Source organism: Pseudorca crassidens, chromosome 3 (assembly GCF_039906515.1).
Source record: "Pseudorca crassidens isolate mPseCra1 chromosome 3, mPseCra1.hap1, whole genome shotgun sequence".
Taxonomy (NCBI): Eukaryota; Metazoa; Chordata; class Mammalia; order Artiodactyla; family Delphinidae; genus Pseudorca; species Pseudorca crassidens.
In genome coordinates, this window is record NC_090298.1 from 126,514,205 (window position 1) to 126,541,730 (window position 27,526).

Here is a 27,526-nt window from a genome sequence, read left to right on the forward strand (position 1 = left end):
AAGTTTCTTTTGTTTGTTTTTTAATTTTTTTTTTTTTTGGAGGGGGGCTGCATTGGGTCTTCGTTGCTATGCTTGGGCTCTCTCTAGTTGCAGTGAGCGGGGGCCACTCCTCGCCGCGGTGTGCGGGCTCCTTATTGTGGTGGCCTCTCCCATCGCGGAGCACGGGCTCTAGGTGCGCGGGCCTCAGCAGTTGTGGCTCGTGGGCTCCAGAGCACAGCCTCTGTAGTTGTGGTGCACAGGCCTAGCTGCTCCACGGCATGTCGGATCCTCTTGGACGAGGGCTCGAACCCGTGTCCCCTGCATTGACAGGCAGATTCCCAACCACTGCACCACCAGGGAAGTCCCTGTAAAGTTATAAGCAGGTTATTGTATCAGTCGGGACATCCTAATCTGCAGGAGAAAACAGAGCTACTTCACAAGCGCTTAGATGCTAAGGGGATTGGTTATCTCAGTGCACAATGTTTCAGAATAAGGTGTCTGTAAAGGTGGTTCCTTCAGCTCGGCATCATCAGTGACTCAGATTTCTTCCATCACTATGCCTCGTGTGCCTCATTGTCACAGCAGGGCTGCAGCATCTCCTAAAGAGCTAGGAAATCCCCCAGTTGACTTCCCCTCCCCTTGTCTCCTTGACCAGATCTAAAGCATGTGCTCTGCCCGCCCCCTGCCACCCCCGAAAAATGTCACTCACTGATGAGAGGCCTGCAGTTCCTGTGACTGGCTAGGAGAAGGAGCCACCCTCTCCAAAGCCTGTGGTGGGGACCCCCAGAACAGAGTCAGGGTTCTGTGAGCAAGGAAGCCATGGGGGTGTGGCTGTTGCAGTGTGCATTGTAGTTGATTCATTTTAAAAATTGGGAAATACACAAATCAGGATCTTCCAGCTTTTCTTAAGAAATTGGAGGCTCAGGCAGCATGGGTCCTGCTTTTCTGAGTGGTGAAAGTGGGGCCTTCGCACCAGTAGGGAGGCCCAGAGCTGCCCTCTGCACCTGCCTGGGCTCCCCTGAGCTGGTCACCAGCAGTGCCTTGCTGATTAATCACTGCTCTCCGAGTCATCCTCTGGCTCCTGACGGCTCTTCCCAGCCAGCCCGCCCCCCTCGTCTACGCCTGGCCCGGGAGGAGGGGGGCAGGAGGGGATCACAGCTGCTCGGAGCACCCTCAGCCAACTCCTGCTTGTAGCTGGGGCTGTGACAGCCAGGTGTGAGCTGTGCTGGGGCCCCTGGCCCCACCCCTGCCACTTCGTCCCGGGCCACTATAACCTCTCATTCAGATGCCCGGCCAACAGCACGCCAGCCCTCAGGTTTTAGTTGTGTCTGACTCACACATCCCTTTCACGTTCAGAGTCAGCTCCGGAGGAAGGATAGACAGAGTGGAGACCTGTGTTCCCAGTGGCTGGGAGGCATGCCGGGCCAGCAGCTGTGCCCCCCGTGTGTATATAGGGGGGTCATGCTATCTCCCCTGGAGACTGAGGGTCGTTGCTCTCTGGCCGTGGTTTCCCCACCCCGGCCTCTCAGTTGTGCTTCCCGTTGGCTAACAAATGCCCCCTCACCCACCATATGCTTGTCCCGTCAGAAGGAGGGTAACTCCAAAACTGCCAGAAGCAAGACCCTGGCCCCAGCGCCCCCGGAGAAGAAGGCAGAGGGGTCCTCAACCAGCAGTGATGAGCTGCCAGCGAGACAGGTAGGCCAGGTATTGTCTCTGAGGACCCTTGGGCTCAGAGCTGGGTAGGTGGGCCCGGGCATGGGGGCAGATCTGTCCCACTTAAATAGCACTTCCCAGTTTCCTGAGCTCTTTCCTCTGTTTTAACACGTTCATCCTCACAATAACCCTGGGAGGCAGGCAGCAGAGCCAAGGCAGCAGGGCCAGACGGTGTAGGGTCAGAGCCGGCGGCCTCGCCCACCAGCTCCAAGGCCCGGGCTTGCCTTAACCATGCTGAGGCCCGGCTGTTTCAGCTGTGAACAGGCAGGGTGGCAGTCCTGCTTCCCCGCTCTGCATGCTGGCACAGGTACACAGCGTGCCGCCCGACAGGGAGGGCCTGTGAATGCAGGAGGGCACGTGGTGGTGCATCAGGAGTCAAGGCCCAACAACTTGAAGTGATTTCCCCAGACTCCTGTGACCCATAAGGAGCCAAGGAAGGGGCAGACGCTGATACCCCTGCTTCCTGTTGGGAACTGGGAGCCTTCTCTGCAGGGCCTGTCAGAATCCCACAGGCCTGGTCCCAGACCGCACTCACACACCTGCGGCCCATCCTCATACGCTGCCGGCCGTCCTCCCCTGACTCTACCCCTGAGGGCGGCACCAAGCCCACCTTGTCTGCCCAACTCCAGAGGCCCACTTTCACCTGGCAAGTGTCTGAGCTTCTGTGTGAACCCCAGGCCTCGCGTGCAGCTGGCACTGCCCTTTGTCCTCCTTTAGCCCCAAGTTCCTAAAAGCTTCTGCCAGGCCCTTCGGAGATGCTGGAGCCCGCAACCCCCAGACCAGTGGGTCTCCTTAACCAGCTCCCCTTAAGGACTTGCCTGGCGGTCCAGTGGTTAAGACTGCGCTTCCAGTGCAAGGGGCACAGGTTCCATCCCTGGTCGGGGAAATTCCGCATGCCACGCGGTGCAGCCGAAAAAACAACCAGCTCCCCTTAGATGTACCACGTGCTAATCAGTCCATCGGTAGAGTCAGATGCCATTTGCACACCCCCAGTGCTGGGGTGCTCACTGCCTTTCTCTCCTTAATAGCCTAGATTAGAAAAATAACCATGAGCAACTCCATCTACCATTGGTCACTTTCTGAGTGCCAAGGACTGTGCTAGGCCCCATACTTTCATTATTCTGTTTAATCCCCACAACAGACCTATGAGGATAGGTGCTTCTTGTTGGTTTTTTTGGGGTTTTTTGTTTTTGCAGTACGCGGGCCTCTCACTGTTGTGGCCTCTCCTGTTGTGGAGCACAGGCTCTGGACGCGCAGGCTCAGCGGCCATGGCTCACGGGCCCAGCCGCTCCACGGCATGTGGGATCTTCCCGGACCGGGGCACGAACCCGTGTCCCCTGCATCGGCAGGCGGGCTCTCAACCACTGTGCCACCAGGGAAGCCCTAGGTGCTTCTTTTATTCCCATTTTGAGGAGGAAGGAATGAGGCCCAGAGAAGTTGGGTGAGCTGCCCTGGTGTCACAGGGCTGTAACAAGGGGACAGACCTGGTGTTTGAACCCAGGCTGTCCGCTCTCTGGCACTACCCCGACACTCCCCTCTCCGTGGCAGGAAGGAAGCAGGGCTTGGACACTGCCCTCTGGCTCTCTGGAGCCTTTTGGGGGCTGCCTCCTCTGAGTAGGATCGAAACAGCTGGGGGGGGGCGCTTCGCCCTTCTCTGCGGGGGTGGACTAACACAATTAATATGAACATCATGCTTAAACTGAACCATTTAATTGGTACGTTAGTCCTCAGTATTCTGGAGTCCCTATTAAAAAAGAGGAAAGAAAAAAGTCAGCACTTTGTGCATTCCCCGGGAGGATTCAGGGAAGATGGCACGGCCTGGGGAAGCTGCAGCCTCCTCCTAACTGGGGCATTTTTATCTCCTTAATCCCAAGCTCACTAATTATTATTATTATCGTTATTATGCGTTTATCAGGCACTTCTCTGTTGACGAGTTTCACTGTTTTTATTATTAGCCCGTCCGTGCGGGAAAGGGATTGATCCCAGGGTGGTGGGCAGAGCCCCAGGCTGGGAGGCAGAGAGGGGATGTGGTCCATTCCCAGGCCCCCTCACTGTGCCTCAGCCTCCCCCCATGCAGGGGATGGGGCCTGCCCCCTTGCTCTGAGGGGCACCTTGGGGGGTGGTCCGTGGCTCAGCCCTGTTGTGCTGGCATTAACCCCAGGCCAGGGTCTGTGCTGGGATCTGGGGTAAGTACCAAATTAAGAAGACTAGGCCCTGCCTTCAGAGTTTTAGGTTGAGTCAGAAAGAAAGAAGAGACCTGTAAGAAACTAAATGAGGGTGTTAAATCAGAGGCTTAGCATGGTTGGTCCTGGAAGGAGTTCCTGTCTGGTGCCTGGAGGACTAGCTTCCAGCCCTGTCTCTGACACCAGTTTGCTGGTCACCCTGGGTAGGGCCACTTGCTCTCGCTGAGCTTCAGCCTTCTCAACCCCTGGGGTGAGATTCCCTGGGGACTGGTGAACCGTGGAGGCTCCAGACCACATCCCTGCGAGTGGGATTTCTCATCTCCCTGGGGTGGAGTGGGCCCAGGATCTGCTAACCAGTCCCAGGCAGCTGTGGGAGAGGCTTTGGAGAAGTGCTACCGTCCAGAGCTCGGGTACCTTCATGGCCATGTCCCTTGGAGTCAGCAGCCTGGGCTAATCCACCCGACCCCTGCTCTGCCCCAGACTGGAATGAGGGCACTCTTGTGATGCGCTCAGCTGTGACTTCTAGAAGGCCCCCGGGTTTGGTCCTACAGGCGTCAGACCCTGTAGTAGGAAAGGAGCGCCTGCATTCCCTCTGGGCCCTCACTGCGCAGCACCTACACGGGGCGTCCAGCCAGATGTTCGGGCTGCTTCCATTTCCAGTGCGTCTTTTCTGACGTACCCCAGAAAGAAAGCCCTTGTCACCCCTGTGTGTACTGGGCAGACCAGAGGCCCTCCGGTGAGTGAGCCCAGGCTGGGGTTACTAATAGCCGTTTCAGCAGGTGGGACAGTGAGGCCCACGAAGCTCAGGGGCTGGGCTACAAGGTGAGGTCGTGGCAGAGGTGGGATCAGAAGTGCATCCCACATACCCGTGGGCAGCACAGCCCTCCTTCTGAACCCTCCCCAGTCCAGGGCTCAGCCAGGGTCCCCCTCATGCCCCGGCCCCCAAAGCCAGGCCCCCTGCCCAGCCCCCAGCCCGGGGGAGGGAGGGGTGCAGGGCGTGGGCAGGTGGAACAGGGAGGAGGCTTCTGCTGCGGAGCTGCTTTTAACATCCCAGACGCTATTGTTTGCCTCAGTGGGCTTGCTGCCTCTCTTCATCCCCGACAATCTGTTCCTCTGTCTTCTCACATATATATAGATCCCCCCTCCCTCAACTGTAAGCCTTCTCCCACTTTCCATCTTCTCTCTTTCATCACGTGGGAAGGAAGGCTCTGGAAGTGGCAGATCCGAGCAGCCATGGGGGAGGCCGTTTGGCAGGGGTAGGAAGGGCCCAAGCCCAGCAGAGCTTCCCCCCTTGGGCGGGCCCCTTTCTGCTTTCCTTTTTACTTTACCTCTCCAGCAGCACCCTGGGAGGAGGTGGAGTCAGGCTCAGGAGGTGGGCAGAGACCTGGGTCTCAGACCGTGGCCGTGAGCAGCTCCCGCCTGCTGCCCTCCTCTCCCCGTGGGGGTGGGGCTGGGGCCAGAACCCAGACCGGCCCTGACCTTTGGGGACTGGAAAGTAGGCTCCCCGGATGCCCTCCTGTGCAGTGGGCATATTCACTGGAGCTGTGGTTCCCAGGCATCTGTAGAATACCAGGTGGTCCTGCTTTCTTTCTCTTTGTTTCAGTGTCTCACTGGAAAATGCAAAGCATACCCACAGATAGAACAGTGTACAGAGTTCCCAAGTGCCATCCCCAGCTTTGGTAGTTCTGAACTTGTGACCAAGCTTGTTTCATCCAAACCTTCAACTCACTTCCCCAACACCACTGAACCCCTTTTTTTTTTTTTTAAGCACAATCTCTAAAAAGTTGACCCACCTAGTTAGTGTCCCCATTTCCCCAGTTGTCTCATGAATGACGTTTTCTATATCTGGCATGGTCAGATAGGAGTCCATGTAAGAGCCACACACTGTACTGGGTCCCTTCGGTCTTACTCTGTTGATTTTCCCTGTGTACTTTATTTGTTGAAGATACTGGGCTGATGTAGTTGGGTTGCTGCATCCTGGCCACACCCTCAGGAGGTGGCATCAGACTCTTGGGCATGGGTCAACTAGATTGTGAACAACTCCTCGGGTGAATCATGTATAACAACCAGGCAACTGAGGGGGGCGCTGCTTGGAGCGCCTCATGCGGCAGGTGTCTCTGAAGTCAGCCAGAGGAGGGAAGCTGAATTGCACGTTCTGGCCCTGACTCTGCTTCCGTTGGGCCGTGTGACCTTAGGCAGCTCTCCTCCCCTCTCTGGACTTGTGGTTTTCCCATCTGTATGGTGGAGCTAACGCTGCTGACCTCAGGGGTTTGTGTGAGGGTCAGATGGGCTCCTGTGAGCTGTGAGGTGCTGTGCGGGGTCTTAGTGGGTGTGTGGACTGGGAGTGAGCTGGGAGTGCCCTGGGCAGCTAGAATGACCTCTGACTGTGCCCAGCCACCCCAAGCTCTCTGGACCCCTTGCCTTATAAAACCCTCCCCTACCCACCTTCCCCTTCCTCTTCCCCTGGCCAAGCCTTTAATCACTGGGGGGGTGTGTTTTGTTTTTGTTTTTCAAGGTGATTAAAACCCCTCTGATTTTTGTCGACCCTAATCGTAGTCCAGCTGGCCCAGCTGCTACCCCCGCCCAAACCCAGGCTACAAGCACCCCGAGGAAGGCCCAGGCCTCAGAGAGCACACCCAGGAGCTCCTCTGAGAGTGAGGATGAGGACGTGATCCCCGCTACGCAGTGCTTGACTCCTGGTGAGCACAGGCCCACTGTGCAGGGCTGACTCCCCTGCTGCAACTGCCAGACACACGCACACACACCCGCGTGCACACACACATGCACACACACCCCCACTGGGCTGGCTCAGGAGAAGTAGCTGCTGGGGCTTCTCTGTGCTGGCTCCAAAGGGTAGATCCCAGACCAGAGGCTAGAAGCTGCAGGGACCAGGTTTGTAGTATAAGGAAGAGCTTTGTAACAACTGACTGACTGAACATGGAGAGGGCTGTGAGGTAGTGAGCCTTCCGTTCCTGGTGGCATGTAAAGGGGAGGGGTTAGGTAATCCCTAAACAGAGACATGTAGGGAAGGATTCCTGGAGACAGGACCAGATCTGGGATTTCTTTGATTTTTTTTTTTTTTTTTTGCGGTACGCGGGCCTCTCACTATTGTGGCCTCTCCCGTTGCGGAGCACAGACTCCAGACACACAGGCTTAGCGGCCATGGCTCATGGGCCCAGCCGCTCCGCGGCATGTGGGATCTTCCTGGATCGGGGCACGAACCCGTGCCCCCTGCATCGGCAGGCGGACTCTCAACCACTGCGCCACCAGGGAAGCCCTTCTTTGACTTTTGACAATCTGTGATTCTAACAGTGATAGCAAGAAAATGGTTAATTACTATTATTATTACTAGAACACTTTTTAATGAAGATATTAATACCTGATCTTGGTAGGCTAATTAAGAAATGCAGGTTAGCACAAAAGAAAAAACCTCACTTGGAATCCCACTGTCTAGAATAATTACTGTTAACATTTTACGACTATTAACTTTGCAAAAACCTATGATAACGCCATGTGTTTTTAGTGAGACCACACTGTACATACGCTCAGTAATCTTTACTTGGTGTGTTGTGACGTTACATATTTACAGCATGATGCCTGCTGGCTACAGAGTGGTCACCGGGGCGGGATCCTGCAGTTTGCTTAGCCAGCACCACGTTGGAGGAAGCTGAGCGTTTTGTTTGGGGTGTTTGGCTATCATGAACAGTGCTGCAGTGAACATGTGTAATCGAGCCTCTGCACATGACCAAGGCCGTCCTCAAGAGAGACTGTTTTACATGCGCGGAGAGTCACGTTTGGCTCCAGTGCTCTGCCTGTTGCTCAGGAGGAGCGGCCTGGCCAGCGGCGGGGGCGGGGGGGTGGCTGAAGGTCGCGAGGACAAGGCCTGGGGTGACAGCCACAGCAGTCGTGTCATCTCCCTGTCATGTGGAGACAGTGGCAGATCCTGCCTGGAAGGCTCGGGAGGGGATTTAACGGGCTTCTACCACAAAGGCCCTGGGCACCGCTCAGGATGGGCTGAGAGATTGGGTGTTGCTCCTCCGGGGAGGCCACGGGCTCCTGTGCCCTGACGCAGCCCCTCCCGCTCCGTCTCAGCCATTAGGACCAGCGTGGCAACTGTGCCCACGGCCCACCCCAGGGCAGCCCTCAGAGCCAGCATGGTGGGGGCCGGCAGCAGTGAGGACACCAGTCGGGTGTCTGAAGGCAAGAAACAGGAGACGCCAGCCACTCAGGTACCCGACGGACCGGGGGGCGCTGTGCGGGCTAGCAGGGCTGCGGGGCTCCCTCGTCTGCCCCCACTTCCCCACAGGGCTTCTGGGTGGCAGCGCAGTTGCTTTCACCCGCCCCCTCGAAGCCAGAGCCTTTCCTGGCCTGGGCGCAGCCCTGATCCGAATTAGCCTTGCGTGATCTGGCACGTGGCGCCCGGGCAGAGCCAGCCCTGCTCCCTGAGTCCCTCAGCAGCTTTTTCAACAATGTCAGGCCTTTGGTTTGTTTTTTCTCTCCTGGTTTGAACAAAAGTTTGCCATTGTCAGTATTTGTCATAGTGACCATGAGCGTTCTTCCCAGGCTTCACGGATTTCAGTGCATTTTTATTTATTTGGTCCTTGCTGGAACTTAAAAACCGGGCAGGGGAGAGTTAATGGCTCATCATTCAAATGATGAAACTGAGCACCACGCCCTCAGCAAGACGGTCCAGATGTGACCAGGATCAGGCAGGGTCAGAATCGGGGCTCCTGCCTCCCAGTCCATTGCTCTCGGGGCTGTAGGGTTTGTTTCCCTGACCCCTTGTGCCCGCCCGTTTTTTCTGAGAAGGCAGGAGGAGGGAGAGCTGGGGAGGCGGCAGCAGGACTTGGGCACCTCCACTCAGAGGGGCTCATCACGAGCTACAGCTCAAAAAGAGCTTCCTGGGAGCATGGGTGCTGAGTGGGTGGCTGGCTTGTGGTCACGGCACCCAACAACCTGCATCCATGTGGCCGTTCAGCCAGCAGATGGTGCTGAGCATCTGTCCATGTGGGACACTGAGGATACAACAGGAAGAAGACAAGGAGGGTCCCTGCCCTCGTGGAGTTCCCAAGGCGGGGGTCAGCCATGAAACAAGGAGACCAGTAGTTAAAGTACTCACCAACTAGGGAACCGGGGGATGACCTGCTTTAGAAAGGACGGGCCGGGGTGGCCTCCCAGAGGAGGCAGCACTGAGGCCGGAGAAGCAGCCAGGCCTGGGCGAGCTGGGGAGCCCTCCAAGCAGGGAGACCCAGGTGCAGGGACCTCTGGGGAAGCACTTGGGGGTTGGAGAGCTGGAAGAAGCTGGGGCGGAGGGGCCAGGCCTGACAACGCATGGTGAGGGCCGCGGGGGGCCTGGAGGTTTCAGCGAGGGATCACACCCAGGTTTCGTTCCGTTCTCTGTCCTTGGCCGCTGCCGTGTGTGGGAAGCAGGAGTGGCACCAGGGAGACCGTTAAGGAGGCCGTTACAGCCACGAGGCTAGAGGCGCAGATTGAGTGGTGGGGCCTCCGGTGGAGCCTGAGCTGCTTCCCTCCCCTGGGCTGGGAGCTGTCTTTGGACCTCTGAGAACGCTATGATTAGCTCATAACCTGAAGCCTGGCACCATTTTCTGCCCAGATGGTGGCGTTGCCCCTTTGCCCCTCAGTCCTCCACTCCAGCCCCAGGTTCCTCTTGCAGCTACAGGTCCCCTTCCACCCCAGCCAGACAGGATCTGACCAGGCTGTGGCATGGTGGCATCCTGGGAACTTGGGAGTCTCAGGGCTGCCTTTGGCTGTCCACAGGTGACAAAGAGGAACCCAGCTCACCTCCCGCTGACCCAGGCTGCCCTGAAGGTCCTTGCCCAGAAAGCCAGTGAGGCCCAGCCTCCTGCTGCCAGGACCCTGTCTTCAAGTGGGGTGAGCTGGGGAGCTGGGGGCCAGGCCCCACTCTGGAGGGGACGGTCATCAGAGATCGCAGAGGGTAGAAGGCAGGGCCCAGGCAGGGGCCTGAGTCCCAGCACCAGCACTTACCAGCACTGGCCTTAGCACACACGCTTACCTCCCGGGCTTCTGCTGCCCGTCTTAGAGAGTTGTGGGAGGATTAAATGAGGCCTGTGTGCGAAGCAGCTAACACGGTGCCTGGCCCTTAACTGAGGTGTTCAGTAAGCACCAGATCTTATTTCCCCTAATTTTTCCTTTCACCCTTTCTCCTCTCACCAAATTAGACTGACAGTGCTCGGGGAACACTGCCCATGACGAGTCCCCAGAGCACCCCCGCGCAGGCCAGAGGGGCCAACAAGCTCAGAAAGCCTGAGGTTCCTGCAACCCAGCGGGCCATAGCCACTCCCTCGGGACGCCCCAAGGCCAAGGCCTCTGGGACCTCAGATGACAGCAAGGACAGCAGTGGCAGCTCTTCAGGGAGTGAAGAAGATGCTGAGGGGCCCCAGGTGGCCCCATTGACCCACAGGCCAGGTGAGGGTCCTGGGAAGAAAAGGCTGGGGGACCTGGTAGAGCCCTCGCCTCAGGCCTCTGCTTTGTATCTCCACTTGTTCTGCGACTTTGGCCTAGCCATCCCACACAGGGTCTCAGTTTACCCAGCTGCACAACCCCATAACAGAGTTGGTCCACATGACGTTAGAGGCCTTCCTACTAGGCTGTTTGGCCACTCCCAACTTTTTGGTATCAAGCTTCCCTAACTGAGGCCCCAAAATCCCAGGGCCATGCCTCCCTTGGGAATTAGGTTTTGGCATTCAGGTGTCTCACTTGGAATGCTGTGAATAGCAGTAGACCTTGGAAGGGAGCAGATGAAGCCTTGGGCGGGAGGGTGAGGCACATACACAGGGACCAGGCTGTCCTGGGGCCCTCCTGAGGGCTCCGGCCTGTCTAGCTGGCACAGGGTACCTGGGACTCCCAGTAGGATACCTGTGCTTCTCCAGTAGGTCCAGCCGCCTCCAGGAGGGAGACGTTGGTGGAAGAGACCACAGCAGACTCCAGCGATGATGAGGTGGTGGCACCTTCCCAGGTAACCGCGAGGGAAGGGGCTGGCAACCTTGGGGGCCTTGGGGCAGGAGCCCCAGGCCAGGCTCTTGCCCACCTGTGCAGTTGTAGGCCGAGACCACTCCCTGGCTCATAGGTCTGGGCTCTTCCTTTTCCCAAGGGCCCTGGGCAGGGTCCTGTCCGTGTGGAGCCAGGCTGGCTCCTGCCCCGAGGCCCCTTTTCAACATAAAGTCGTGAGCAGCGGACTCTTGGAGTCTGTAGACAGGGCTTACCTTGATTTAGGTGATCCCCATATAAAAACGCTCTTTAACAGATGGGGTTTCTTTTAAGGTTATCATCTGTACGTAGCCAATGCTAGTGCTTTTCCATTTGCATTAGTAATAAGAAGTTTCCTTTTTAAATGTGCCTGTTAAAACTATGTATTAATTAAAATAGTGCAGGAGGTACTCACAGAGGGCTGGTGTGCCCACCACCCAGTAGGGCTGGCCCAACCCTTGGGGTCCCTGTGCTGGTGTCCTCATAGCAGGCCATACACTGCTGGGCCTCTTCACACTGGGCTTCTTCAGTCTCTCCTCTCAGGTTATGTGACCCCTGGGCTAACTCCGGCCAGTTCCCAGGCTTCAAAGGCCACTCCCAAGCCAGACCCCAACCCCTCGGTTTCCTCTACTCCGGCCACCAGAGATGCCCCAGACGGCAAGCAGGAAGTGGAGCCCCAACAAGCAGCAGGCACCATGTCCCCTAAAACAGGTGAGTCGAGGGCTGCAGGAAGGACACAGCAGGATGTGGAAGGACGAGGCAGGGGCCTCTCTCCCTCCCTCAGGAGCCGTCCCACCAACATGGTCCTGTCTGCCAGCAGGGCCTCCCCAAGTGAGGCCTGGTACCCCTGCATCAGGCCTGGAGGTGCTCATGAAAGGGCAGGGGCCTGCGCCCACGGGGCTGGCTGCTGTGGTCTAGGGCAGCCTGGAGGTTGGGTTATCCAGCCCTGTGGGATGCTGGTGCACCTGGTAGGGTGACCTCTGCCTTAGAGGAGGTGCACCTTGACTTTCAGGGCAGGCCTTGGCGCTCTCTAGCTGTCCGTGTTGACTTTTCTTCCTAACAGGTAGGCTCATGGTGCGGGACGTCGGGACTCAGGGTTGCTCAGACAGAAGGTGGGGCCACGTTTGGAGAAGTCTTCAGCACATGGCGATGACCCCAGGCTATGGACTGACGTTCTCTAAAGCTTCAGACGAGCCCCTGGCCTCTCTGGACCTCAGCACCTTAACCAGACAGGGCAGGGGTCGATGCATCCATTGATGTCACGTAGAAAATGGCACATGTGGAAAATGGTCACGCAGTGTTTGGAGGGCAGACTGGAGTGCTCAGGTCACCTGGCCTAGGGCATCAGCCACCGCTGACTGTGCCAGCACTATGGGACATTTAGAGGGTACACCTGGGACAGCTCTAGGGGTTCCCTGGCCTTGGTGTTCTAAGGTGTTTGGTAGACAGGAAGCAGAGAAGTGGGCTGCAGGGAGAGAGGTTGCCAAGGCACCCGTGCCCTCCTCAGCTCCCTTCTCTAGCCGACTCCTGTCCTTGCCAAGAAGCACCAGAGGACTGAATTGGGCCTCCGTTTGTCCTGCAACCCGCTCTGCCCACCACCCCTGGCCCACTAGGCCTCTGGAGCCAGAGCTGCTGCAGGGCCCACTGCCGGGAACAGCCCTCTCCTCCCCACGTGGAGCAGGGCCAAGCCACCAGCACCCCCCCGAGCCCAGGGTGTCGGCGCACTTGTGCTGTGAGGCCCCGAATGGGGCTGAGACCCGCCAAGTCACCTGTGAAGTTGGGGCGGCGTCAGGACATATGCTGAGTCCCACACCCCCCAGTCCCTGGGCTTTTCGCGCAGCTTGCCTGGTGCCGGGTCAGCAGAGGAGTCATTGCTCACTTTCTTCCCCAGCGTTCTTCTCTTTGTGAGAGGCGGGTGTGACAGGGAGACGTTTTAGAGGGGGCTGTGGAAGGTTTTTCACACGTGTAGCCAGCATACAATTATCAAAGGAGAGCAGAGGCGTGGAAAGTTCTAAACAAAGGCTGCAGCAGGAGTCACTCTGGCAGGCAGTAAACCTGCTTAGTCAGCCACCATGTGCATGTTCACTGCACCCAGCACCCCCAGGCCACACCACCTGGACCCCTGACCACGGAGGGCCTGGGCCCACTGTGCACAGGTGGCCGTGAGTTGACTGACCGCGTGGCCTTCGCTTTTATTACGAGTCTGTGATTTAGAATGGGGGTGAGGGGGCTCACAGTTCATCTAACCCCTCATTTTACAAATGGGGAAACTGAGTTTGGTTGTCAGACCCAGAACCCAGGTCTCCTGCCTCCCAGCGCTGGACTCCTGACTGGTAGATACTATCCCTATCCTGATGGTTAGATTCTTTGATTTGTTGGTAGATTTCAAGCCCATTGACGAACATTCTGGAGTTAATTTCCATCCCCAACCTGAGCTTGAGTTTTTAGTGTGGGGAAACAAGAAGAGAGCTCTAAGTTAGAAGCTGGCAGAGAGGTGCGAGCCGGAGACCCAGTGGGGCCCCGCTGTCCCCCTCTGTACTGCACCAGAGGAGGTCAGGTCTGTGCTGGAGCCCCTTGACTTTCATTCCACGAGTGGTCTATTTCCTGATTCTCTCAGATCCGTGACCCCGGGTCCTCTCTCCATAGGCAGAAGAGAGGCTAGCGTCACACCTCAGAAGACCGGGAAGGGGCCCAGGAGCCCCCAGGCCTCCATGCAGGCGCTGCAGAGCGACATCACCCGGCGCCTGCTGAGCGAGCCCTGGCCCCTGAGTGAGGCGCAGGTGCAGGCGTCGGTGGCGAAGGTGTTGGCGGAGCTGCTGGAGCAGGAGAAGAAGAAGGCCATGGGTGCGGCCAAGGAGGGCAGCCGGAAGGGCCGCCTGGGCAACAAGCGGAAGCTCTCCGAAGACCAGACAGCCGCCGGTGCCCCCAGGAGCAAGAAGAAGAAGCAGCTGGCGGCCGGGGATGGCGGGGAGCGTGCGGTCTCCCCAGAAAAGGCCCCCAGGACTTCTAAGGGGAAATCCAAGAGGGACAAAGCGAGTGGTGACATCAAGGAGAAGAAGGAGAAGGAGTCTCCCGGCTCCCAAGGGGCCAAGGAGAAGCCAGAAGGGGAGCCGGGGAAGGTGAAGGGTGAGGGGGGAGACCAAGGCAACCCAAAGAGCAAGAAGGAGAAGAAGAAAGCCGACAAGAGTAAGTGCCCAGTGCAGTCCCGGAGCGCGTTCCCCAGCCCCGCCGAGCGCTGTCGGTCACCTCCCGGGCAGGCAGCCCCCAGCCAGCACAGAGACGGGGCTGAGCATGGCTTGTCCATGGTGGGCAGGATGGGCAAAGGCAGAACCAGGTGCCGGAGCACAGGGGCCACCACTGCTGAGAAGGTGCTCACGGCTCCAGGGCATGTGCCCACGGAGCCCCTAGCTCCCTCACAGCAGCCACCGCCACGCGCACTTGCAGCTCAGGCCCCTGCGATCCAGGCTCCTGGACAGCAGCCGCCCCTCAGCGCACTCTGCACTGGTCTCCGCCTGCGGCAGGGCTGCCTTTAACCCTCACTCCGGCCCTGTATGATGGGTGATAACTCATTCCCATTTACAGGTTGAAAGGGTCTTTTTAAAATAAATGTGTAGACGTTTTACAGAGTGAGTTAAAGAAAAATGGTAATAGTCCAGATGGTCCACGGATGGAGCAGAAATCACGAGGCTGGCCCGAGGGCCAGGGCAGTTGGTCACAAAGGCCTATGGACCTGTGCTTTGACGGCTCCCCATGGTGTGGGGCATTTGGGGGGGGAGAGCTCCAGGGCCCCTGGAGACCCGCCCCCTGTGTCTCTCGACATTGACGCCAACATTTAAGACTAGCACCTGTTGTTTAACAAGTTCACTTTCTTCCCTTAGAAAAAAAAGACAAGGAAAAAAAAGAAAAGAAGAAGAAAGCAAAAAAGGCCTCAACCAAAGACCCTGACTCACCATTGCAGAAGAAAAAGAAGAAAAAGGTAGAGTGAGTTCCTGAGGAGTCTCAGGCGCGAAAAGGGGGCCCAAACCCAGTCCCCAGGGTGAATGTGATCAGCCCCAGCCTCTGCACGTCAGGGTAGGGGTTCGTGTGGGCCAGACCTGGTCACTGTGCCCCTTCCATTCTCAGGGTCCAGAACGGGGGCTTGTGCGTTATGATACACTAGAGAAGAGCTAGGGGTGGGGCGTCACCCTGAGGGGCACGAGGTCTGTGCACATGGGCACCACGGAGTGGCCCTATCTTGCCTGTGAGATAGAAGGATAGTCTTATGACAAGTGAAGAAAGCAGAGCCCCCCAGGTGGGCAGGGAGGCCAGGTAGGCTGTTGCAGGTTTCCAGGTGAGAGGAAACGTTCCCTGGCATGTGTGTGCCCCAGCGGGCAGGGCATCCCCACCACAGAAACACACACAGTCTGCTTCATGCATGTCAAGGGCTGATCGCCTGGCGAGGGGGCCCTCAGCACCTTATACTCAGGCGCAGTTCTCACCGTGGCCAGCAGGGCTTCAGCTGTGGTCAGAAAAGCTGAGCATCTGCTGCTGCAAAGCCCTGAGCTCCTTCCTCCAGAGCACACGGGGGCCGCCATCCCTACCCTCGGGATCTCTGTATGCCCAAAATCTGTTCTGGGGGAGCCACGAATCCTCAGGAGACAACTGTCACATCCCCTCCTGGTGGGGGCAGCGTGGGTGGGGAGATGCTTCAGGTACAGGAGCCTCTCATACGTACTCCTCTCTTCACAGAAGAAGACGGCAGAGCAGACTGTCTGAGGGACGCCAGGCGGCAGGTGCACTTCCTGACCCGGGAACCCCTGCTGACCATCTGCTCCCCGGGAAGAGTGGGAGGGCAGGCCCAGCATTCACCGTGGTTCCAGGGAGCTAGACTGGGCTTCGTGGGTAGGCCCTGAAGGGAAGGGGGTTTGGTGAAAGAGGTTGCATTCCTCAGGGTCAGTGGGTGATGCCGGGAACCAGAGCTGTAGAATCAGAAGTGTCCGGGACAGTCCTGGCAGTGACCGACACTGAGTGTGCAGTGGGAGGTGGGTGCTGGTCTGGCGCCTCTGTACATGAGGATAAGGCTTGAGGTCGGGGACAGCTCAGTCTCTCCCTTGCCACTGCCAGTTCTTTTTCCTTATGATTTTGTAATTCGAGGGCATTTCCTCATGGGAAGGAAGATGATTTGCTCAAAACAAGCCATTCTGATGGCTCTGTGCTTCCCAGGTAGTGGTGAAGTGGTTAAGTGATCCGCCTGGCTGAGCCGGCCCCAGCCTGCTGTAAATGGGGGTAATACAGGCCTGGGCTGGTAGTGAGGATTCAGTGCAGTTAATTAAGCTCTAAAGCGCTCAGCCCAGTTCCTGGGACATGGTCAGCACTGACAAGTATCCACCGTGGTTAGTTAATGCCCCTCCCCTGCATAGGAGATGCCAGATTTTGAATTTGTTCTCCTTGGTGGAGAAACAGGTCAGGAAGTCTGACGTTTCCTTCTCCCAAGGATTTCTTAGCCAAGTGGTGGCCAGCCCCGTGCCTCTTCCCTCTGCCCACCAAGGGTTGGAATTGAATTTTTAACTTCCCCTCCTTCCCCAGAAGATGATGGCCAGCTGCGGTGTCCGTGCTGGCCAAGCCAGTGAGCCCTGCAGAAAGGCTGGTCCCGGGAGGAGGAACCACGCCCAGCTCCCGTGACCTCCACTCACTGACCCTGGCCTGACTTCTGTGCCGACAAAGGATGCCTCGTATGGACATGTACAATACATATATATATTTTTTAAGTGACCTGCCCCTCCCTTCTCAGACCCAACATGCCCAGAGGTCTCGGGACTTGCCACCTCTGCCCTGCAGACCCAGTAAGGCTCAGCCTGCGACTCCTTCCATGCCCCTGGTCTCCAGCTATGCTGAGGCTTTGTCCTTTTTGTCAGTTTTCTCCCATTTTGTTTGTGTGTTTTTTGTAATAACTCAGAAAATAAAAGACGTGAAGGAAAGGTGCAAGTTCCCATTGCATCTGGGGCAAACGTTTTGCCATTGATTGATTCTTGGAAGGGAGAGTCTGGCTGACACTTCGCAGATGAACAAACCATCGCTCAGGATTTATTCTTGACCGTGTATCAAGGCTCTGTGATACTGTGGTGAGTGACACACTGTTTGCCAGAGAAGGAGACTCAGCAAAAGGCCCTGGTGTTGAATTGGGGTGGGGAAGGCTTCCTGGAGGAGGTGGCATCTAAGCTAAGGGGGAGCTCAGGCATGGTCATGGCTGGTTGCTGTGGTAGGTAGGTCAGGCAGATACCCAGAAGCAAGAAATGGAAGGGGGTCTTCCAAGTCACCTTTTGAAGTTAGGACAAGCTGCGGGCAGGCTCTCTTGAGGTACTTGGTGGAGAGTAGCTGGCAGGGACAGTAGGAGCAGGACGCCCATTTAGGACTGAGTTGTCCACGTGTCTAGGTAACAGAGGTTCTGCGATGATGAAGGCAAGAAGTGGAGGAACGTGAAAGATGTGTCAGGGTGACGTCCGCAGGACTTTGTGATGGCCAGTGATGCAGAGGGCCACTTCCCTGAGCCCAGAGTAGTGTGGAGCACCCAAGGTCATGGAGTCCGCTCCAAGGCTTTTAGCCTTCTGCTAAAGGCAGCAAGAGGCCGTGCAGAAACAGAACACTGGGCTGGGGAGGTCTGGGCGAGCCAGGGTGGCATCCACATTTACCCTAACTTGGGGCTCCTGGGCCAGGCCCTCCCCCAGGGAGCCTCTCCCCCCTTAAGTGTGTTGATCTAGAACAGAGGCCGCAGAGCAGTGTCCTATTGGGCTCCTTTGACCCACAGCAAGTCTTCAGACTTAGAAATAGAGATTTCAGTGAACTTCTTCATTTGGGGCTCCTCTTGAAAAGTCCAGAAATCTGACCACAGGGGCCTCTGCTCCTCCTGGTAATGAGCAGCTGGGGCACTGCAGCGGCCGCCCCTTAACTAGGACATAGGCCCCCCACTTCCACAGCCGCCACTCCCTGGTGATCCCGACACAAGGGCCCATGTTGTTGCCATCTGTCATCACACTTGTACTGTTCTCAGTATAGAAAAGAAAATGGGGACGTGAGAAGCCGGACCCAGAGGAGCTTGTGCTTAAAGAACTGTGGGCAAGAGCCTGTTTCTTCTTGGAAGTAGGGAATGTATCTTGTGTGTGGAACATGGAGACCAAGCGTGTCCGCATCCAAAGACTGCAGCCCCGCTCCCCACGGCCCGGCCCTGCTCCCCACGGCCCGGCCCCGCCCCACAGGCATCTGTATTTGGGCTCTCCGGGCTGTGTCCTCCCACCAAACCACAGGATGCAAGGTCTGCAGTTCACCCCCTTTGAACCGGACCCAACAGAGCAGCCAGGAACTGGGAGTGTTCTACTCACTACCTTTTATTCTCACAGGCGCCGTGGCCCTGAGGGCCGATGACAAGCTTGGCTGTGCAGACGGAACTGGGGGTTGGTAGAAAGGAGGGGCTGCGGGTGGAGAGGCTGGTTCTTCCTGGGTGGGTGATGCTGGGGAGAGGGAAAGGGTGGCTCCTCCCCCACAGTTAAATGGGCTGGAAGGCCGAGGCCAATGGGGGAGGGGACAGCAGAGGTGTCCGTTCTGGGGCTTGGGTCAGTGCCATCCCTTCTCCCTACACCTGCCCACCTCTTCCATGGGCCTAGATCTTGGAGCACCATGTGGTGTCAGAAGTGGGGGTCAGCCTGGTTCATGGTCCATCTCCCCGGGCCTTATGTCCCTGCTAGTGGATGGGGTTTTGAGCAGCAGGGCCCTTCTGCATTGTTAATCTGTGCTGTTCTGATTATTTGATGTGTCCAAGGATGATGGAGAGCCAGGCGCCAGAGTCTCATAGAATGAGGTGCAGGGTAGGAGACGGCAAGGGGAGGGGTGTGTAAAGGAGGGAGAGGGGCTAGGGTAGGGGGCCAGGGAAGCTGTGGCCATGCAGGGCTGGCTGAGTGCTGGCGTCTGCGTCTGCTGTGCTCACAGGATGACTGCGGAGAGAGACACAGCAGGTTAGGGTTGGAGTCACCTGTTGCTGCCCCTTCCCAGCATCCTGTGGCCTCAGAGCAGTCGAGGACTCTACCCTCCACTGCCTCCCGCTTGGGTACAAGTACTGACCGTCATAGCCCCTGAAACCCCCAACCCTGGTCCTCATCTGTGAAATGGATGTTGGAGAATGGCCCAGGGTCATCTACCCACGAGGGAGTAGGCCCCTCGGGGGCTAAGCTGCTAGGGACCAGATCCCCTGCAGGGGCCCTTACCCTGACCGAGATCCTGCTTGGACATGCCCAGCCCAGACGACAGATCCTCCATTTCCAGTGGGTCTGCAAAGGAGCACAGTGTCCACGTGTTAGCTGCAGCCCAGACTACCGCACCCGTTGACAAGGGGCCTGGATGGGCTAGTTCTGCCCAACCTCGCCACGAGCCTGGTGCTTGGTAGAACAGACATGAGTGGAAGGATGCTTGTTGGATGGCTGCAAGCGGCAATGAAGTGCGGCCGGGGAGTTAAGTGAGCAAGGCCAAGGAGGGGGTGATGCAATCAGATGGGTGGATCTGGAGACGCCTGGATGCATGCGTGGATGGGTAAAGTGGAAGGACTGAAGGGTAAATGAGTAAGTAGATGAGTGTGGGCAGAGGAGAGAAATAATAAATGCACAAACAGATAAGGAATGCACAGGTGGGTGGATGCATGGCTGAGTGGCTGCCCCCCAGGAGTTGTCACCTCGAGTGTCCTGGCCCCAGGTGCGCCAGGAGAGACCTCCTACCCCTCAGCCTTCCTGGTCCTTCCTGCTCCTGGCACAGCGGCCACTGCTTACCGCTGCAGTTATGGTGCCCACGGCTCCTGGTGTGGGGGACCTCGGTGCCGTTGGGGAAGACGCACCAGCAGTAGCCGATGCTCCCATAGCACTGGAGCGGCATATAGTTGCCATTCTCGTCGCACTTGGGCCTGAACATGCCCGGGTGGATGTCAGGGATGCGGCTGACCTCTTTCTGGCACTTGGTCAGTACTGAAGCGACAGGCACGGTGAACACAGTGAGTGAGCAAGCTCTGGGCCAGGGTCTCAGCAGAACCAGAGATCCACATACCACTGCTGTGGGCCTAATGCCTTCTGTCCAAATGGCTGTACTTGCTCTACCCATTGCACAGATGGAGAAACTGAGGCCTGAACCAACAAGGTCCAGGATCAAAGAGGAAGTGAATGGCTGTGTGGCTAATTCATCCCAGAACATGATTTCTTCAAACACTCAATGCCTATTAAAGTTTAGAATTGCACCTGTGATTCTGACTTCTAGAGAAAAGCAATGGACACCTTGGTAAGTCTGAGCTTGCATTACTGGGGGTATCCAAGTAGAAGTGGGGGTTACTATGTGATGGGGATGTTATAGAGGGGATTCAGACATTAGCTGGGAGTTGGTCGAGATCGCATCCAGTGTGCCCTCTATGACTCTGTGATGGAGAATCTGAGGCCCAGAGAGCGGTGGACCGTTGATCTTCCACTTCTGAAACTGAAGCCCAGAGGGAAGAGACTTGCCCAAAGTCACACAACAAATTAGCACCAGGATGAGAACACAGGACCCATAAAGGCTTTAGGGCTGAAAACCCTGGTATACATTGTCCATGAGATGGAAAAACCCCAAGGCCCTCTTATTTACTACCTGCTGGCTGTGTGACCTGGGAGAGGTCCCTTTGAAGGGCGAGAATCATGAGCCCAGCCCTCTCATGGGAACCTGCAGGGTGCAGTGCTGGGTGGGGAAGGTCATTGCCATGACTCCTGGGATGTTTTGGGTGGTTGTTGCTCCAGGCCCCCTTGTGCAGTACCATCCGCCACAACGAGGGTCACCTCCTGAAGGGAGGACTCGGTACCCCAGACAGGATGGGGGCTGGGGGCAGCCAAGCCCAGAAGAGCAGGCAGGAGAGACAGGAGTGAGAGCTGAGAGGCTGGGAGAGTCCTGTGCATGGATCAGGGAGTGCCTAAGGCTCTACCCCTGAGGGAGCTCCCAGAAACCCTGCCTCCCCAAGGCTCCCATTCCCTCTACCTTTTGGTGGAACTTCAAAAGGCTTCTCCTCCAGCGAGATCTTGCTCATTTCAAACAAAAGCCACTGATGCATCCAGCTCTCAAAGAGCTAATGGGGATAAAGGCAGAGAGTCAGGCTCAGTAGCCCTCTCCAACCCAGCCTGACTCTGTCCCTGGGGACAGAGACATGGAGGGCCAGCGGGAGCCTGCTTCCTCCTTAGAGACCCCACAGGGCTTGGTCACTCTTCCATGGCTGTGGTTTTCTGGGTGCTGGTAAGCCGCCTCCAGCTTCCTGAGAATGGCTTCCCTGCTCACCCCGCCTCTTCCCAGGGCTGCTCTAGATGTCAGGAGAGGGAGGGTACCAGGGCAGGGGAAGCTGCTGACCTTCCAGTTCATGCCATCCATGGTGTCCTTAAGGTGTTTCAGGTTTTCTGGGAAGCTCCCCTTCAGCTGCGGGTACACCTTCAGGGGGTCAGACTTCTGCAGGGTAGCAAGGCAGGAAGGAAGGTTAAAAAGCTTCCTGGCAGGCAAGGTTTAATGTGCAGCCCATGTTCCCCTGGTCTTCCGTTCTGAGGGCTGGACCCCAGACCTCAGCATGTTGGAGCTAGTGGGGAGGGGAAGTGGTCTGGGTAATACGGCTACACAGCTACAAGACCCCAGGGCTAGGAGTTGGGAGACCCAGTTCCAGGCCCAGTTCTACCAATAACCCTCAGTCTTCTACTCCTTGCAGGCTCCTGTTCATCTTTCAGGTCTCACCTCCTTCAGGAGGACTTCCTTGACTTCATCCCAACCGCCCAGCTAGGTTGGGTTCTCGGCCTCTTTCCTCACAAAGTCCCCTGCACACCCCTCATCACCTGGTCACCTGTCTGTCTCCCATGCTAGCCTGAGGTCTCCGTGGGACTAGGAGCTGGATCTGATTGCTCCCGATTGTGGGTCCAGAGCCTTGCACAGTGCCTGGCACTGAGTAGACATGCAGCAAAAATTGGGGAAGGAAAAAACAGGCATCTTCAGCAAGTCACTTCCAGACTTTGGGCTTTGGTTTCTCCATCCCAAACACAAAACGGGGAGTGGTGGGTCTGGACTTCATATAACGTTTAAGGGCCACACTTGTCTTCCTTCACTAATCTGGTGATCCCATATTGGATGTCTGCTGTGAGCCAGGCATGGCGCAGGTCTTGAAGCATAGCCTCACTGGGGGCTTATGGGGATGGGGCAGGAGCTCAGGGATGCCTGGCCAGGTTCCACTCACCAGGAGCAGCCGCATCACATGGTCCTGCGTCATGTTGCCATACTTGGTGGCGTTCTGCATGGGCTGTGGAAGGAAGGAATAGGGTGTTTCCCAGCACTGGCCCATGGAGGAGGGGCCCTAGAGCAGAGCCAGCAGCTGGGGTCTGGGTGAGAGTGTGGATTCCCAGATGTTCAACAGGCCCACCTCTGCCACCTCCAAATGTGAGGGCTCGGGCAAGTCACTACCTTCCTGCCTCAATATCCTATTCGTCAACTCTGCATAAGCTTTCCTGCCCAAGGCTTTGTGGACGGGAGATCGTTTAGTGAACAGAAACGTTATCCATATATGATATCAAGGGATCTGAGAATAGGAGGGACTGTGAGATGCTTGGGAAATGAGAAGTATTTCGTAAGTTGTGGAGGACTGAGCCCTCTTCCCAGGGAGGGCCCCAAGAGGCTCCTTCCTCCCCCACCTCTGGAGTTCCTCCTCCTCCCCCAGCAGTCAGGACCCCCTCTCCAGCTCTACTTTTCCCGGGCCAGTTGTCCTCCCCTGTCCCTTGGCACCTGCCCTCCATCCAGGCTAGGTAATGCTTCCCTCTTCCGCCGCCCTGGGGCTGGCCTTACCTCCGGGCCTTCCATGGGCAGGTCCTGCAACAGCATCGGGGCGCTGAGCCGCATCTTGGTCAGAGGCTTGGCGGCTGTGGGGCAGAAGGTACAGCATGAGCGTGGCCCCAGGGAAGAGGGCACTCAGCTCCGGGGACCGAGATCTCAGACCCAGATGAGGGGCTGGAATTCCAGACCAGAGAGAAGGGACAGCGGGCGCAGCTGGGTACAGGAATGAGGGGTCTTCTGAGGTGAGAGACGGGGGGGTGAGGGCTGTGGGGATGGGGGGGTGAGGGCTGTGGGGATAGAGGTGGGGCACGCACACTTGGGAAGCTTCATGCGCAGGTTCTCCAGCTGCAGGTTCTGCGAGGTGACTGTCAGCTTGTCCAGGCGGCCCTGCTGCTGGTACAGGAAGTAGGCGGTGGTGGCCTGGCCAGCCAGGAGCAAAGCCACCAGGATGGAAAAGCCTGTGTACAGGGCTCCACGGCTGCACTTGCTGTTGGGGGCAGGGAAGATAGGTCAGAAGAGGGTCCGCGGAGGTGGCTGCCCCGAGGACTAGCAGGGAGTGGGGAGTGTGCCCCCCATTTCCAGCCCTCGGCCCTCAGCTACCCCTAACAAACACACACTTTAAACACAAACAGGTGCCTATGAACCTACAGCTTGAAGACGTTCCCCTGACCCCCTACCTCCAACCAGTGCTGCCCCTATAGCCCTCCCAGGTGGAAATCCTGGAGCTGCCCCTGGGCCTAGGCTGCGTGGGGAAGAAGCGGTGACAAGTACTTGTCTTCTCCAGACCTTGGTCCCACCTGTGCAATGATGGGTCGAGGTGGAGGGTCTCCCCAGGTTCCCTCTACCAGAGGATCTCCTGAGGATCAGGGCTGCCCTCCAGGCAGCCCCCACTATGCACCCAACCCCTGTAGTGAAATCAGAGATGAAGGAAGGAAGTAGGGCCTGGACAGCAGAGCATGCAGCCCACCTGAAAAAGAGAAGTGAGGCCTTGCCATTTTTAGGAGTGGGTTGGGTGCATCAGACAATGTCTGGCTGGAGCAGGGCCAGGGACCACCCCCTGTGGGAATACATCCTCTGCCCAAGACACTCCCTGTGCCTCTGAGCACATCTCTGCCATTCTCTGGGCCTGTTTCATGGGTACCTCTCACATCAGCAATTCTAGAATTTGGTGGTCATCATCTGAAGTAAGATCTGTCTGTGACCACAGAAGTATTATGAATGGTAATATCTACCGGGGATGGGGGTTAGGAAGCAGGGTGGGGCGTATCTCAGCAGGATTTTGGTGCCTGAGCCTGTATGACCTGGGAGAACGTCTCACGCTCTCTGGACCGGCTGGCTGCACAGGGAGGGGTGGCCAGACCTCGGCCAGCCCTTGGAGCTATTGGCCTTGGATACACTTTTGAGGGCACATGTAAATATTACGTGCCGGGGAAGTAAGGATCCCACCCCAGGACCCTGAGAGTTCCTGACCGGTTTGTTTTCTCCCACCTACCCCAGGGGTAGAACTACTAGGACCCCACTGGAAATTGAGGACGAGACTGCACCCTGCTTACTCCAGCAATCAGCAAGGATAGTTTAGGAACCTGCAGGAACACCCTGCTGCCTAGTAACTCATGACATCACAGACATGGCTCATTCTCACTGGCTCTCTGCTTGTCAGTCCTCTGTGATTTCTGGGCCAAGGCCCAGCCCAAGGGATTATTATTCTGAAAGGAGAAAGTAAAAAGCCTGTGTGGAGAAAAGGAGAAAAACCGACAGGAGGGGAAAACAAATCCTACTCATTGGCCTTCCCAAGGAACAGGGGTGGCCTGGCCTCTGAAGTGGTGAAAAGTCCACCCAAGTCTGGGTCTTGCCTGAGTTCAAGCTCTACAGTCTCACCCCTTCAGCAGCCCCACACCCAGTCTAGCCCCAGCTCTGCCTCCCGCCATCCCCTCTCTGAACCTCAGTTTCTCATAAGGCCTGAGACTCTAGAGAGTCATAATGAAGACGAGACCATGTAACCTGGATTGGAATCCTGGTTCTGCCACTCACTTAGCTCGGGGACCAGGGGCAAGTCACCACCTAACTTCTCTGAGTGAGTAACTTGAGGTAAGAACATCTACTCTACTCAAAGGTTGTTATATAAAACAAGAGCAGGGGTAAAACTCTCGACTCCATACCCAGCGTGTGGTTAGCACCCCATAGGTAACACTGAGCACGAATCTCAAAGGAGTTAACAGTTAACTTGAGCATCTAGATGCCTTCCTATCTATGCATCTTGACTGCCTGTCTCCTGCTTCTAGACAAAGGCCAATTCTTGTCACCCCTCTCTTTTTTTTGTTTTTTTTTTTTGCGGTACGCGGGCCTCTCACTGTTGTGGCCTCTCCCGCTGCGGAGCACAGGCTCCGGATGTGCAGGCTTAGCGGCCATGGCTCACAGGCCCAGCCGCTCCGCGGCATGTGGGATCTTCCCGGACCGGGGCACGTCCCCTGCGTCAGCAGGCGGACTCTCAACCACTGCGCCACCAGGGAAGCCCTTGTCACCCCTCTCTTCACTTCCTCCTTTCTACTGCCTCTTTCTTGACTAGTAATAATAATTGGCCAAAGTTGGGAGCCAACCAGAACTAGCCAACCAGAACTGATTCTAGCCAACCAGAACTACAAATGTTGCCAGGCAGAAGTGTTCACAAAAGGGTCCAAAACAGGCCAGGACAGTTTTTAGAAGCAGTAATTGAACTAAAAGGAAAATTAGACAAGGATTTGACGAGGGGGCACCCTTTCTGCTCAGTGAGCCCATGCTGGGTCTGCAACTCACTGGGAGGCCTGAGCTCAGAGGGGGACCCATCTTCCCTCCCTGCAAATCGTGCCTCTAGAAGGAGGTCAGATGGTAGAATAAACTCAAACTTTGATATCAGACTAGTCCTGGGGTTCAAATTCTGGCTCCAGTATTCAGTAGCTGCGATAACTTAAGTAAGTCACTTACTGATATGTCTCAACTTTCTCTTATGTAAAGATGGGAATAATAAAAGTACCCAACTTGGGCTGCCCTGGTGGCACAGTGGTTGAGAGTCCGCCTGCCGATGCAGGGGACACGGGTTCGTGCCCCAGTCCGGGAAGATTCCACATGTGCCGCGGAGCGGCTGGGCCCGTGAGCCATGGCTGCTGAGCCTGCGCGTCCGGAGCCTGTGCTCCGCAACGGGAGAGGCCACAACAGTGAGAGGCCCATGTACCGCAAAAAAAAAAAAAAAAAGGTACCCAACTGATAGGGTTTCTAAGAGAATTACGATTGAGTTTAGCATTTAGTTATATGTCTGGCACAAAATTAATCATAGTAATGACTAACAGTGACTGAAGATTGGTGACAGGTATACAGTGAATAGGAACTATTATCATAACTCTTGTCGTAGTTATTATTACTACTACTGAGACCCAGAGAGAGACACTGATTTATCCAAGTCACACATGACAGTAGCAGAACCTGGACCAGAATCCAGCCCTCGTAAGAGTCGGCCCTCCTAGCCATGGGATTCCCCAGGATTTTCACAGGCTGTGAAAATGGTCTCTAAAGGTCTCTAGTTACCTGTCCCACAGTATGCAGTTCCTCATGACACCTCTGAGAGTCTCTCCCAAACCCATTTCTGCCTGGCAACAGCTGACATCACAACTGTAGGTCCCTGTCATTTGCGAATTATTTGGGGGAGCAGGGGCATTAGGGTAGCTGCATTCTAACCACGCCTTTTCTTTTCAGGGGAACAGATGGATGAGGCCATCTTGGAGTTGGGAAGGGGTCCTCTGGATGGCTGTGCTGGCCCCTTGCTGCAAGGGAGAGGGGAACAGGCAGGGTACCACCCACATCAACCCACAGTCCCTTCTAGAAATTTAGCCAGAGACCCCCTCACCCTTTTTTGATCCCCCTCCAACATCTCTCATTCCCTCCTGTGATGGCAAAGGAGGTCTCCATCTACTCTACAGACACCTGCAACGATAATTCCCTTGATATAAACACATATAGCAATTTGTGGTAACTAGGAGGAAACTCCTCTGTGATGAGCTGCTTCTACCAATCTCTTTTAGAAAATCTGCTCCATCTAGGATCCATACTATTTTCAAAATCTGGTCCAAAATTTCTAACCTAGGCCTCATGGCCCAGCTTCAGGGGACTCTGTGAAGCTGCTGATATTGTGTGAAGCTCTAGGGAAGGAGTCCAGAGCTCTCTTGATTTTCAGAAGAGAAGTGCATGATGCATAGAAAGTTAAAACCCCTGTCCTAGAGGAGCTCCCTCACTTTACAGGAGGGAGAACTGAAGCCCAGAGCGGGCTAGAGACTTGCTCAAAATCACCCAGTTAGCACTGGGGTCAGAGCCCAAGTCCATGCCTCCTCTGACTCCCGGTCTACTGCTCCTCCTGTAGCACCTGCGCACTCTGTGCGGCCCAAGGTCTGTGTGCGCTCTCCTGCCGTTCACACATACCTCTCCTGGGCTCCGGGGCGCTGGCCCAGCATGGGCACCTGCTCATGGTTGGAGATGAGGTCGCGTTGGTCTTCCATGGTTCCGGCCTCTGGTCTTCCCCACTCCTGCTGCTGCTGCTGCCTCCTGCCTGTCTAGGACGCTGAGCCCCTGGCTCACCTCTTGAAGTTGGGGCTGAGAAGGAATCTGATTCGTCCACAGGAGGGCACTCCGCCCACCTAGTAGAAGTGGAAGTGAAAGCCACAAAGCTGGAAATACCCCCCACTTGAGCAAAGCTTCCTTTAAGGGGGCAGGATGAGTCGGGGGAGGTCCCCCAGGCAGGTGGAAAGGCCAGCATGCTTTCACTGGCTGCCCAGGGCCCTCATCACTTG

General features: G+C 56.5%; 2 protein-coding genes across 18 annotated transcripts in view; one reads left to right on the forward strand and one right to left on the reverse strand.

The window, feature by feature from the left end:
* TCOF1 (treacle ribosome biogenesis factor 1) overlaps positions 1-16,843 on the forward strand; it is a 39,275-nt gene extending 22,432 nt beyond the window's left edge. For 4 of the 16 annotated variants that reach the window (XM_067732257.1, XM_067732264.1, XM_067732267.1 and 1 more), the window contains 11 exons: positions 1,567-1,674; positions 6,391-6,574; positions 7,968-8,104; positions 9,654-9,767; positions 10,076-10,322; positions 10,787-10,872; positions 11,414-11,594; positions 13,530-14,069; positions 14,762-14,859; positions 15,612-15,655; positions 16,449-16,843. In XM_067732257.1, the coding sequence (XP_067588358.1) occupies positions 1,567-1,674; positions 6,391-6,574; positions 7,968-8,104; positions 9,654-9,767; positions 10,076-10,322; positions 10,787-10,872; positions 11,414-11,594; positions 13,530-14,069; positions 14,762-14,859; positions 15,612-15,638 (1,722 nt within the window). In that variant the 3' untranslated portion in view covers positions 15,639-15,655; positions 16,449-16,843. The other 12 variants (XM_067732258.1, XM_067732259.1, XM_067732260.1 and 9 more) reach the window with 12 other exon arrangements.
* Positions 16,844-18,226: 1,383 nt separating this feature from the next.
* CD74 (CD74 molecule) lies at positions 18,227-27,408 on the reverse strand. Of its 2 annotated transcripts, XM_067732275.1 has the most exons (9): positions 27,159-27,408; positions 23,027-23,199; positions 22,725-22,798; positions 22,123-22,185; positions 21,258-21,353; positions 20,895-20,982; positions 19,673-19,864; positions 19,118-19,180; positions 18,227-18,847 (listed from the first exon to the last, which is right to left on the reverse strand). In XM_067732275.1, exons 1-9 carry the CDS (start codon positions 27,233-27,235, stop codon positions 18,837-18,839), a joined length of 837 nt encoding a protein of 278 aa, XP_067588376.1. In that variant the 5' UTR covers positions 27,236-27,408; the 3' UTR covers positions 18,227-18,836. The 2 variants fall into 2 exon arrangements, with proteins under 2 accessions (XP_067588376.1, XP_067588377.1); XM_067732276.1 differs by lacking the exon at positions 19,673-19,864 and having other exon boundaries at positions 27,159-27,401.
* Between the last annotated feature and the right edge of the window lie 118 nt (positions 27,409-27,526).

Coding starts and splice junctions, on each gene's coding strand:
- CD74 (XM_067732275.1), bottom strand. CDS start 27,235: ATGGAAGACCAACGCGACCTCATCTCCAACCATGAGCAGGTGCCCATG. Junction 22,799..23,026: donor GCGCATGAAGCTTCCCAAGT/GTGCGTGCCCCA, acceptor TCTGCCCCACAG/CCGCCAAGCCTCTGACCAAG. Junction 19,865..20,894: donor TTTTGAAGTTCCACCAAAAG/GTAGAGGGAATG, acceptor CTGTCGCTTCAG/TACTGACCAAGTGCCAGAAA.